We start from the raw sequence: 12,711 nt of genomic DNA, 5'->3' as shown, positions 1-12,711 counted from the left end.
TTAAATTTTCTTCCAAAACTAAGTTCATGATGCAGAGAACAGCCAGCCTCCTCTTGTTTGGCTGTAGCAAGCCTATCACAAGAGCACAAGTGGCATTTATCTCAATGCAGGTCTTAACTACTATTCTAGTTAGCATATAGGGTTTTAGTAATCAATCTTCAATTTTTAAGTATAGAGAGGCTTGGCTTCTTTTCTGTTTTAATTAAAAAAGGCAACTGGAGATTTCTTCCCAAAGAATAAATAGAACGCTAGGTCAGGCAACAGTCATTTATTTATTGACTTAAGCAAAAGGTATCCTCGGACATAATGGCCACCACTTGAGCAATACAAATCAATGTTACTGAAGAACAGGGAACATCTTTTCTCTCACCCCTCCCATCCCAGAAGTAACAATAGCAATACCAGGGCCCCTAGAGAAAAGAGAAGGAGAAAAATTATAAAAGGCGCTTAGAATGAGCTGCAGAGTTGAAACACGGACACTAAAAAATCATTAGCTAATCTACCATATCACCACAATCACCTCAAAAATAACTTTCATTGTTCCATTTCTACCAGGTACCAAATATATAGCGCTGTTTAACAGCAATTTCAATGTATTAACAACTGTCCTCAGCTGAAGCAGAACAGCAATTACTATTTATATTAAATTTGAGGCCACAGATAGAAAGAAAGGTTTCCACAGAGCACGATGCAAGTTAATGGAAAGAGAGCGGGGCAGAAACAAAGCTACTCTTAAGTTACTGTACGTCTCTATCAATCAAGCAATTCATTCTGTATTGATAGCTCATTACAGACACAATATCCTGATAGAGTATGGCAACTCTACTCACCCTGTGACAGTGTATCTGAAGAATGTATCTATAAGTCCCTTAAATTGTGGGCCACTGAAAATCCCAGCCTGCTACTCCTGTGTGGGTATTTTTTAATCAGACATCAGCAAAAAAGCAAACAGACTGCATGCAAAACAATTGCTGTTAAATCATTTAGTCTTCCTTGTAACAGCTGAAAATATGAGTAAGGCATTCCTCAGATTTAGAGAAAACATTAGGAGGCTGTAGTTTTGCAGGCAAGGAGACCTTTTATTTTAATCCGTTAAAAGAACCCAAAATAGTCAGCAGGTGGCCACATCTATCCATGTTTCATTAAAATCACATAAACCCTAAGTACAAAAGCACCACTGATTATTGCTCTAGAAAAACTGCATGAAAAATTCAAATACGCACAGTAAAAACATCACCATATGCACAAGACTTAATTTCTTAAAGCAAGTGTATGGAATGCTGATCCAATTTTACACATACCTTGCAATATTAAGTTGATATTTATATTACTTGGCAACAATGGGAATTTCTAAAAGCACTGTTATGAGAAGGGAAATGTTCATATACAGTTTAATATGTCAACTATCATAGTCCTAAAAAAATTAGCATTTACAAAATACTTGATAAAAATATCTTTTAAAAGTTGTCCAAGAGGTACATAAAATCAACCCAAAATTTTCATGATATTTCATTCATTCTTGTCACCTACAGATTCAGTTTTCTGAGCCTGTGGAGAAGAAAGAAAGAAATTAATTACTATAGTAAATTGCCATTACATACCTAAATACCCAAACTACCCTCACTCCTTCGATTTCTTATTTGCAACAGCTCAGTTTCAAACCTATGTCCATATTACATTTACACAAACAAAACAGGTACATTCACACGCTTTTCTTAAATTGTTGGTCCCAGCTTTTCAAAAGCAATACAAGCCTTACCTGTCAGCTTCCATTGTTCATACTGAAAAGCACCACACTACTATCTGTTTCTATTCACTGCACACATGCTGAATGCTCTACCGTACCCTTAACTTTCACTGTTTCAATCTGCCCTTTTACTGACAGTGTGCTGGGTGGGGCACCTCTGGATGTTGAAACACTAACAGTTGAGCGAGAGATGCGAATCTGCAATAACATTATGGGCAATAAAAAGAAACATTATGAACATGCTATCAATGTCTGAAAGGCTGAATAATTAAAAAACACTGATTCAATCAGCAGGAGGTATGTGTGGAAAGTACCTCTTCAGCTTTATTTTCACCATTTTCAGATGGTGTAGTACCTTCCTTTGCAGCTTCTTGCTTTTCATCCTTCTTCCCTTTAGCACCTTTGTTGGCCTTTGTTCCAGGTTCCTTCTGACAGAAGATTAAAAACAGGGGCATAGACATTGTATGAGTAGCCAGCACCCTACATCTTTATCAAAAAACCTTCATATGAACTGAAAAGCAAATCTTGGCAAGCTGCACGTGCTGGACTGAAACAGAAAGCCAGCTAAAGACTACCTGGAAAAATGTGTATCTGCAAAAGTTATATAGAGACTCTCAAAATTTCTAGAAAATGCTGATGTCTGCTTCTTTATTGTTTCTGCTAATTTACAAGGATACAAAAACCCCTCAAACTATTTTGGTAGAGCTGAGCTGTATTATACAGAGGTATATACAAGATACCTGTATGAACAAATCCAATTACAGTATATTGAAAGCTTATTCAGCCAAGCACAAACATCACACTGTTTGTGTAACAGCACTACACTTTCGATTAACATTAAATATTAAATTAGATTTAAAAAATTCCGCATTTTTGTTGGCTGTCCTTTTGTTAGTTTGATAACATCTATCAATGAAAGAACCAACCAACACACTAGGGAGGCAAACACCGATAAAATTCCATCTGCAGCAACACAAAGCAGAGAATTTATCAAAAGGAACTATTCTAACAGCTACAGTTTCATTTGGAGATTTGCTCTTAAACAATTCATACGTTGAAGTCTTTTTTTTTTTTTTTTTTAATCCTTGCTCTACGTACATATTTATATTTGTGATTAAGGCTAGTAGAGACATAGGTTAAGTATTTTAAGTGCAATGGGATCAAAATTTAAACGGTATTTAATTGAATATTTTACATTAGTATTTAAAGCAGTTCTGATAAACACTGTGGAGATCTTCCATGTGATCATTTGCTCTAAATTCTCCATGCAAAATGGCAATAGTAGCTGTCAACAGGGATATTAAGTTCAGTCTCCCTTCATGAACTACCTTTCCCCAGCGATCTCCATACAGGAGGGGGGCAGTGAGGAGGCAGTGCCAGTAATCCTAGTTCCAGGGCAGCCTGAATTACTCCTTTCACACTTCAGCTTCAATGTTACACAGCAACCATGGTGCCCGAGAAGCTTATTCGGGGTCTGAGTATAGTCCTAACTCTTCACCTACGACAGAACAAGCTAAGGCCTTGACTTAGTAAATTCATAATTTGCAAGCTTTTAACACTAAAAACTATCTCAAATCCATACCACCTTTGGTTATTTACTAGCAGGTTCAGAGTACACACTTGCTGTTTTCTGTTTAGGAGACCAAGATTAATACACTCCTTAAAATGTGATCCAGTTAGAGTTTGGAAAAAAGCAGATTACTGTATTGAAAAGTTACTTAGAATAATGTAATAAAGGATTTGAGTTGCCTGAAATGAGCTTCAAATGTCTCTCATGCAGCTTAGACTGACTCCATAACACTGAGCTCATTTCGTAACATGTATGTGAAGCTATAGAAGCTACCCTATTCCCTTCTTTTTTAATATTCTTTTTAAGAGGGGAGCAGGATGGACTCAGCAAGATTTTATTGGTAATTTCATTTGGTAAATCATAAAGTGTTCAAAGTCATAGAGTTTTACTTTCACACACAGACTTCGTATCCTGATACTTGCCCAACTGAGATACCAATAAAAGGACCCGAAAAATCTAAGTGTGAGGAGTGCTAGACTCAGTTTCCAACATTTTTTTTTTTTTCCCCCCCAATAAAGCAATTGCTCTTATTTAACATTCCTCTTGGGCACAAATAAATCTACAGTTTCTGAAATACATGATTTATATGCAGAAATCCTGAAAAGGTATTTCAGACACTAATAAGATTTTAATTTGACTGTAACTGGCCTAGAAAACCAAACCATTCAATTTAAATATACTTAATTTCACCTTTAATTATAATTGTGCATTCTCAGCAACGGCCAGGCTTCAAGAACAGATAAGAGTTTCTCACTATGAAATGAAGTACTGCCTCTCTAGACAAGGAAACAGGATGGCACAGAGTAATCTCAAATCCTATTGTAGAAATTGCTAGGTCTCAGGCAGAGCTTACTCAACCAAACCCGTGCATTTCAGGAAAGGTGTAGGAAAGGTAAAGATTCTTCTTAAACTAGGAATTCACTACAAACTGACATGGTCTGCATATCAAACAGGCAAGACATTTTGTTTGGGCCAGTAATGAGGCCAGGAAGGGGTGGAACAGAAAGAAAAGAATGATCTAATTTGTTTTTTTTTTTTTTTCTGGGGGGGTGGGGAGGGCAGGGAGCTGCAGGGAGGGCAGGGGAGCCGATGCCTCACAAAAACGCTGTGAATTGAACTGTTCGCAATGCAAAGGAGGAGTATACTTGCTTACTATTGGCTACAATGATGGCAACTAAAAAGAGTATTTACCTTCGTGGTTTTCCTTGGTTTGGGTTCAGGTTTTGGTGGAGCAGGTTTCTATAAAACATTTTTAGTTGTACAGTGTGTTAGACATACTACCAGAAGCCAGCCAGCCACCTCCACACCCCAGCTTCCCCCCACCTCACACCTTCCCTTACTTCCTGCTCATTAGTATGCATCTAGAAAAAGACTGAAAAACCTTAATGCACAAATGCACCTCATCACTGTACACACCCATTTTCGTTAGCTCACTCATCTAGCAGTCAAAGCAATTTGGGGGTCACTCTAAGAGTAAAAGGTGGAGATTAGTAGTAACTATTTAAAAAAAAAAAAAAAAAAAAGTCAGATATGTTCTAACAGAGAAGAGGAACTAAAACCAGATACTAGTAGTGGCATCAAATGAAGTCCCTGAAGGACAGCTCTTTCTTCTTCCCAAAGAAGTAGCTGCATTTCCACAACTAACATCAGCCTGCAAAACGATACAAAGTCAATACTGCACATAACAGACAGTGTTGCACTGAGGTGGGGAAATATATCTTTTGTCAGAACAACCTGAAACCTGAAAACCTGAAACCAAGAAAACACAGATAACTTTAGCTCTAGAGTTCTTAAATATCCCTCAGCAAGAATAAAAATTGAATCAAGCAAAATATAACAAACCTGTTTGGTCTGAGAAACCATGTGCCTAGAAAAGTATATACCAAGAGGTGTTATACATACTTACAGCTGACAATCTTGCTGACCGTCTTGTGGGCTACAGAAAAAGAAAAAAAGGAGAAAACATTTTTATAGGCTGACAGCAAACAGTATCCAAAGCAACATAATATCAGTCATTTCATGGTGACAGCATAAAATACGCCCCCACCAAAATACGTCTCTATTGCCGAACACAATTCGCATCTATCTCACCTTGGACAACCAAAATTTTAAAGGGACAAAGTGATGTGAAAATTAGTAATAAAAATTATTCAGGAATTATAACGTCTAAATCTCCATATGATTAAATACTTCCCCTGCCCCCCATTTTACAAGTACTTCTGAATCCCTTGCTACTCTATGAAAGGTTCACAAATACAGCAAGCTTGAACCTTTCTCATAAATAACTTAGAATGATGTTTCTATAATCTAGCAGATGCTACTTGTAATAGCGGGTAAAAATACCATCAGATTAACAGTAGAATAAAGTTAACATCCTTCCCTAGAGGATACCAGAGTGCTAAAATTTCAAAACATAAAACTAAGTCCTTCCACTTCCTCAGTTCCCCACACACTCAATCCAAGAGTCCAGGTGCACAAAGACAGCTGCAGGATGAGAGGGAGAAATTATTTCTTCTATTTAAACACAATTCTCAAAAGGAAAGAAGAAAGTCAGATATTCTGCTTTCCTCCACCTTTCTTTATCACTTCAACACATCTTCCTTATTAAATTTTATTTCACTCTGTTCTTTGTCATGAATTTATTACTGAAGATGAGTTAAGTCCTAGAAATAGTTGTAAGCTCATTAGTTTGTTCACAATATTTTTATATTCATTAAAACAGATGAACCTATGATCCAGTTACACAGCACGGTTATCAAACAGACTTAAAAGTTTGGTCCATGTCACAAAACTGGAATCACGCTTGTAGCCAAAATAAAGGGACAACTCAACTGCAACAAATATCTAATGTAACACAGCTTAAAAAGTGAATAAAAAATATCTTCTTAATTACATATTAAGCATTTAAGTTGAGCTGAAAAAACATGGCTCCACACATCTTGCAAGAGGAAAAAGCTGTTGTTAATATCTGAAAAATGCAGTAATTTGTATTCATTGGAGCCATTTAAATATTCTTAGTGGAAAGCAGTAGTGAATAGCTCAGATCTGCGTCCCGCAAAATAAAGTCTTGTCAAAAAACACCTAAAGATATTTTCAGCTATCAAATATTTATGCATCATTAACAAAAAAGTAAACCTCTCTTTTCTTGGCAATTTAGAATATCAACTGCTTGTTAGGCAGCCTAGCACTATTTTACAACAGGTTAAATAAAGCATTTCACTTGGTCAGGTAATCAAAGAACTCCTAGCTCAAGGCATCTTCTTTTACAAATCTGTTTTCTTAACTGATGATTTCTATCCCTCAGCATTTGGGCATTGGAATGTTATGTTAGCATCTACTTTTTAAAGGACAATGTGTTGGTTTAGATAAATTATAATTCTCTCCCATATTCCCCAACTGTTTCTGTTCCATGATTGGTTTCATAGAAGGCTTGTATTGCCATAAGAAAGTCAGCATAAACCCTCAGTTCTTTAAAAATGCCTGATGGGTAAGTCATTTTCATTCTCATTCAGAGTTTGTATGTATTTTGTATCATCTGGTTATAAGGAGGGAACTGCAGCGAAGTCAGCAAAGGTTACGTTTTAATGTGCCTTTGGAACCCCTGTCCCACTCCAAACAGCTCTACTAACCCAGAAACTAGCAGCTCGCCCACCACTCTATTTGGCACCGGCCCACTAGCAAACATCTACAGAAAGAGACTATGAAACAGAGCAGACACAGAACACCACTTTGCATTTTCCTACTGCGCCAGCTTCTGGCAATCTACAGCTGTGAACTTTCCAACCTGGATATTATATCCACATCGTGTTAAATAGTCCTGAAGGGTCATTTTCTCCATAAATTGGAACTTCTCCACAAATTTGTCTAATAACCTAGTGAACTCATTTACACTTTCAGTTTCCGTAACATCCTATGATGATGCAAAGAGTTCCATAATAGGATTATGCACTGTGTGGAAAACACAAAGCAAAACCGTCCCCCTCTGTTGTCTCTCCTTTAAACTTCTTGCCTCTTAATTTCACTAGATTCCTCTTGTTTTCCGGTTACATGAGTAATAATTCCCTGACTGCCTTCCTCTGTGTGACTAACGATTTTATCACACCTCTGTTATATAAAAAGTCAAGAATCTTAGAAAATCTGGGTTGTTTGGGGATTTTCTGATTGCTGTTTTTGTTGTTTGTTTGGTTTTTGTTGTTGTTGGTTTTTTTAAGCTCCTCTGCATCCTCTGTTTGTACCCCTATACTTGGTATCCTTTTCATTCTATCATGGCCTTTTTAAGGAAGAGTCAGGAGAACCTCATTTAGTAGTCCCGCATCTGGGAGCACAACAAATTAATCTTGTGATACACTGATGTTTCACACTCTGTCCTCCAGTATTTTTTCCTATATTCTAGTTACCTTTTGTTTAAAAGAACTGACATTTTCTAGTAACTATTCACTGTGATTTCACAATCTGTCATCTGATTAACAGCTGATTTGGTGACCATCACTGTGTCTTCCCCTCTCCGCTGTGTATTAATTTGCATTTCTCCATATTGAATTTCTATTGACATTTTATCACCCAGTTATTAGTGACATAACAGCCTTCTCAGTCCCTCTCACCTCTGACTGCCCTGACAATTTTTTGTAAACTTCAGCAGACTTTGTCATTTCTCCAGTACCTCTTCTCATAGATCATTAATGAATATATTCAGCAGCACAAGCCCAAACACAAATCCTTCCAATACTCCACTGATAATTCTCCATTATGAAAATTAACTACTTCTTCCCTACTCTCTTCTCATATCTTTATCCATTACCAGTTCTTAGGAAGATCTTCCCTTTAATCCATGCTACCTAAGTTCCTTTAAGAACCTGCTTGGGGAGCCTTATCAAAAAGTGTTCTTTACATGCAAGTAAACTGTATCAATTGGCATGCTATCATTCTTATACCTGTTGACTTCTACAAAGAACTCAACTGCCTGAAGTATGACATCTCTCTGCAAAATCTGTGTCCACCCTCCCATTATACATTTGTCCACATACACTCTTCTTTTTTTTTAAACTACTTTTGCAAGTTAGACTCACAGGCTTTATTTTCCAGAATCCCTTATCTAAAGTCTTGGGAGCATTTCATCACCTTCAGTTACTCTGGTACTGAGGCCAATGCAAGCAGTAAATTACATACTGCACTTAACAGTTTGGCAATTGCTGAACACTGTCTAGTTCTCACTCACACTCAATTAATGTCCTCCAGACTCTACACCCATGAGAAAAGGCTCCACTGTGAGAACCTCCCTAAGTTTCATTACTGTTTTTCAGCTTCACATTTGCCATGCTGGAGGGTTTGCTCCTTTCCTTGTTATTTTCCATCGATACAAAAAACACCTTTCAAAAATAATAGATTTCCCTTATTTTGCTATTAAGCCATTCTGGGCTTTTTTTTGGGGGGGGGCTTTTGAAAAATAATATGCATTTCTGCAAGCCTCTAGCATGGCATACCGCAAAGCCTCTCTGCCACCTGAAACCATTAAACTTTTTAGCTGTTCCTTTTAATAGGCTTTCATTATTAATAAAATTCCCTTTCTTGGTATCAAATCTTACCATAGTGGAGGTTATTTGCACTTACATTCCTGTAAGGATGATGAACCTGAATATATTATGGTCATAATTAGAGAATAGTTCTCTGACAACTGTCTTTTTAACTAGCTCCTACATACTACTGAGGACCAAATAAAGAGCTGATTATCCTTTTATTGGTCCTTTGATTTGTTCCTCCAGGAAGCAAGCATTCATAGTTTTAACTCTTTTGTCTTTGTAATGCCATCTCGTGCCTTTTACCAAATCTCTGAAGGGTAACTGAAATCTCCATCAACACTATTTCTGTCCTCAGAGCCTCTCTGATCTCCCTTAACATCCCATTGCCACTTTTATTATTGTGGTCAGATGATACCTGGCACAACTTCTACACTATATACTTCCCATTTACACATGGCTTAGCAATCCATAAAGGATTCTGCCGTACTTATTGATACAATTAATCTAGAGAAATATTAAAAACATAACTGAAAGCCATTCTACCACTAATACAACTTAGCTCTCAACCCTGTATAATTTGTGCCTTGGTGTCACAGTGTCCCAAGAAGTTTCTGAGTTGCCCATCACATGAATGTCCTCATTTAAAGCCAGATAGTCCAAGTTGCCCAGATTTAGATTTGCAGCTTTTGTATTTTGGCTTGACTGCCTGTTTTCATAGGCATGAATTAAACAGGGCTTTATTTCTCAAGACTGCTCTTTACCTTTTCAGATGCAAACTTTTATGGCTTCTGTGCTAGCCCCCACTCTCCGCCCTGATAGGGAGCTCTAACTTTGCCCTATGTGCTCTCAAGAACTTGCCAGTCTCCCCTCAGATGTTTAATTTAAAATAATTCAGAAGATCTCCTCAGTGCCATCCACACAGGTCTCTCTTGGTTCAGACTGAAGCCACCCTTCCTACATAAGTTCTACCTATTCCAAGAGCTCCCACAGTTTCTAATCTAATCCTACAACTATTTTCCTCATTCACACACTAAGAGCTGCAGGTGTATCTACTGAGACTATCTTAATTTTTTTTTTTTTTCTGTAGCATCAAGAGCCACTATTATCTCACCTTGACTGAAGACTACTCTAAGAGCTCTCATATTTCAGAGTTGGGGCTCTCCCCAGAGAGCCTGTGTATCTCTGGAAGCTTTTTGGTCTTTCTTCTTTATTCTAGCAATCAGGTCTCAAATTTTTAGGGGAAGGAACTTCCACTTTTCCGGCTCTTGAAGAAATAATATTTAAACTTGGACAGAGAAAAACATTCATTCATAGCTAACGAGATTATATTTTTACTATGATTTAGTCAGCCTTTTCATACTTTATGAAAAAGAAACTAATTTGCCTTCTAGGAAATTCCATAGGAAGACACTGAGGTATCAAAACCTATTTCTCTCAGACCTCCTTTTTACTCTACTGGTTTCTTTCAGGAGCTTATTGTAAACGTTACTATTTGAAATATTTTGACATTTCCACTGTACCATCTTTTTCTGCCGGATGGAGCAACAACCAACTTCTCAATTCAGAAAGTGTAAAATTTCATTAGACTATTTTTCCTGTTCAAATATATCAAAGATTTATAAGGAGAGCAATTAATTGTTAATTCATTTGAATATGCACCTATTCTTTTCAAGGTCTGATTTAACTTTGTTTGCCACAAAAGATAACAACCTAAGAAAATTAATCCTCACAATTCTCTACCTGTTTTTTAAATTCACATTAAGGGCTGTGACAAACAAACTAGCAAACTTTACTGCAGAGGTCATGGTATCACCAGCTGTCTCCTTGCTTTTCTCTGACAGAAGTTACTGTACCCTTAAAACAAATTCAGACAAAGAAAACACACAAATGTGTCAGTTGCTCCAGTTTAGAGCCTGGTATCTTAATTCAAGACATCCTTCCATCAGTCACTTAAGAATAGTTTTGAAGTGGACTGGCTGAGGTGTGTGCATTAACCCTCTTCTGCCAACCTGCTAAAGACAGAGCAACAGCTCCAGGCAGTAGCATCCTACACTGTTGCCACAAGATCCACCAGAGCTTGTCTATCAAAGCCCTAAGTGTTTCTGAAATTTATTTTGTGTACTAATAAGTTGTATGAATCCTCAGCGCACCAAAACCAAATTATGCCAGATAAGCTATGAATGTGGTTTACTGTCATTATTCCCACTCAAAACACCTCACTAGAAGTGCCAGAGCAATGTATAGTCTTCTGATATGCAAGACTGCAGATCTCCAGTTAAATAATTACATGCCACAATAAATTACAAAAATACCCCAAACAAAAAACCAAAAAAACCCCCACTTGCCTCTTGTTTAGTTACTTTTGCTGCATCCTTGCCTTCAGCACCCTCTGGAGACTGAAAGAAAATATTAAGTCAGTGTTTATGTTACAGACTTAAAAGCATCCAGGCAACAGCAAAACAAAGATCATGGTGACGATTCTTCTTTCTATACATTGCAGCAACTTAAAGAAGCCTGGCAAATTTACATTAGTATTTACAAGCAGCATTGTACCAAAGCCATTCTAGATTTTCCAAGCAAGAACACAAGGACTGATCATCACCAGGTACATGCATATCATATCACACAGCATCCCTCAGTGGTCCCTCTAGCCAATTAACTAAGGCATCCACAGGCTCCAGTGGGAGCTTCATCTAATCAGCAGTTGGTAGCACAAGAGTATGGACTGGAAATCTGAGGTTTGCTGTACCAGGGCTTTTAAAATCCCTGAGAAATTTAACACGTTTCTTCCCAAACATGAACTTCACTAGTAATGAGATGTGATTAGATGAACCAAAAAAGCACAGCATTACTGAAATGAGTGATTTCTTTACCTCATTTACTCCTTTTGAGCCTCAGGCTCACTCAGCTGGAAGCTTTAACAGTATCTTTCCCTCATCTCATCTCCTCCATCGGAACAGCAAAAATCAGTAAAACACCAAGACATTGACAGGAAAGCTAGGGACAAACACGTTTCTTCACAAGAACAAAGTATCAACCTGACCATTCTAATGCTGATCTTCCAGAGGTACTAGAGAAACATTAGTTAAACCACAGGCAGGGGATAAAAATCAAGCTTCTGTCTTTTGTTTACAACTCAAGATGTATTACTTCACATTTTGCAAATGACTGGGCTTCCACCTAGGAGCAAGCAATTCACGGAAAAACAGCGAGCAGCAGCAGTTAGAGAACTACAAGAACAGCACGTGTTTCAAAAAGGCATTTAACAGGCAGCAGAGAAGGCAATTTGGTTGCTGTTTTGTTTTCAATCAGTAAAGGAACAGGCTACTTATCTTTTCCTTTGTCTTTACATTTCAATCCTAACCCAAACCTCCCCCCAGATTTTGACACTGAATGTCTCGGAGTTACACAGTTACGGTTTGGAACAGAGAAAAAGACGGGCTAGTTTACAGCAGTTGACCACTGCCTTTTCCTGGCATTGGGCTCTAACATACTTACAGAAAGACACTCTTCAACCCCCCCACCAGAGAATAAAACATGGCTTTGTTACTGTGCGCTCTCCTGACAGAAAGGAAGCATGCCACAAAAGCAGCTGGTTTAAAAAAAGCCGAGGACTGATCATCTAAGTAGCTAGAAAACAGCAGGAAGTTAAGCAGCACTGCGCAGCGTAGAGCAACTCAGAATAGCAGCAGTCAGGCATCCAAAATGGAGCCTGACTGTTCCCTATGCTACTGCAGCCTCACCAGCCGCCTGCAGGATTGTTTCAGGTTTGCATTCTTAAAAGCCTTTCAGTTCGGTTACTAAAGAGTTGCTACAGCTTGATGGCGTGATGCTGGGTGCATCAAAAGCCATAAGGAAAACAAAACCAAGTAGTTCCA

General features: G+C 37.9%; 1 protein-coding gene across 3 annotated transcripts in view; it reads right to left on the bottom strand.

Annotated features, from left to right (window-relative positions):
- Nucleotides 1-253: 253 nt before the first annotated feature.
- The window catches only part of HMGN3 (high mobility group nucleosomal binding domain 3), a 32,691-nt gene continuing 20,233 nt past the window's right edge, over nucleotides 254-12,711 (bottom strand). Inside the window, exons 2-7 of one of the 3 annotated variants that reach the window (XM_050893725.1) lie at nucleotides 11,179-11,229; nucleotides 5,224-5,253; nucleotides 4,509-4,556; nucleotides 2,062-2,175; nucleotides 1,846-1,945; nucleotides 254-1,548 (exon numbers count right to left, since the gene is read on the bottom strand). In XM_050893725.1, coding sequence (XP_050749682.1) covers nucleotides 1,535-1,548; nucleotides 1,846-1,945; nucleotides 2,062-2,175; nucleotides 4,509-4,556; nucleotides 5,224-5,253; nucleotides 11,179-11,229 — 357 coding nt within the window. In that variant the 3' untranslated portion in view covers nucleotides 254-1,534. The other 2 variants (XM_050893727.1, XM_050893726.1) reach the window with 2 other exon arrangements.

The sequence above is a fragment of the Gymnogyps californianus genome, chromosome 3, assembly GCF_018139145.2.
Source record: "Gymnogyps californianus isolate 813 chromosome 3, ASM1813914v2, whole genome shotgun sequence".
Classification (NCBI taxonomy): domain Eukaryota; kingdom Metazoa; phylum Chordata; class Aves; order Accipitriformes; family Cathartidae; genus Gymnogyps; species Gymnogyps californianus.
Note: the sequence above shows the minus strand (reverse complement) of the source record. Positions and strands in the feature narration are given on the sequence as shown.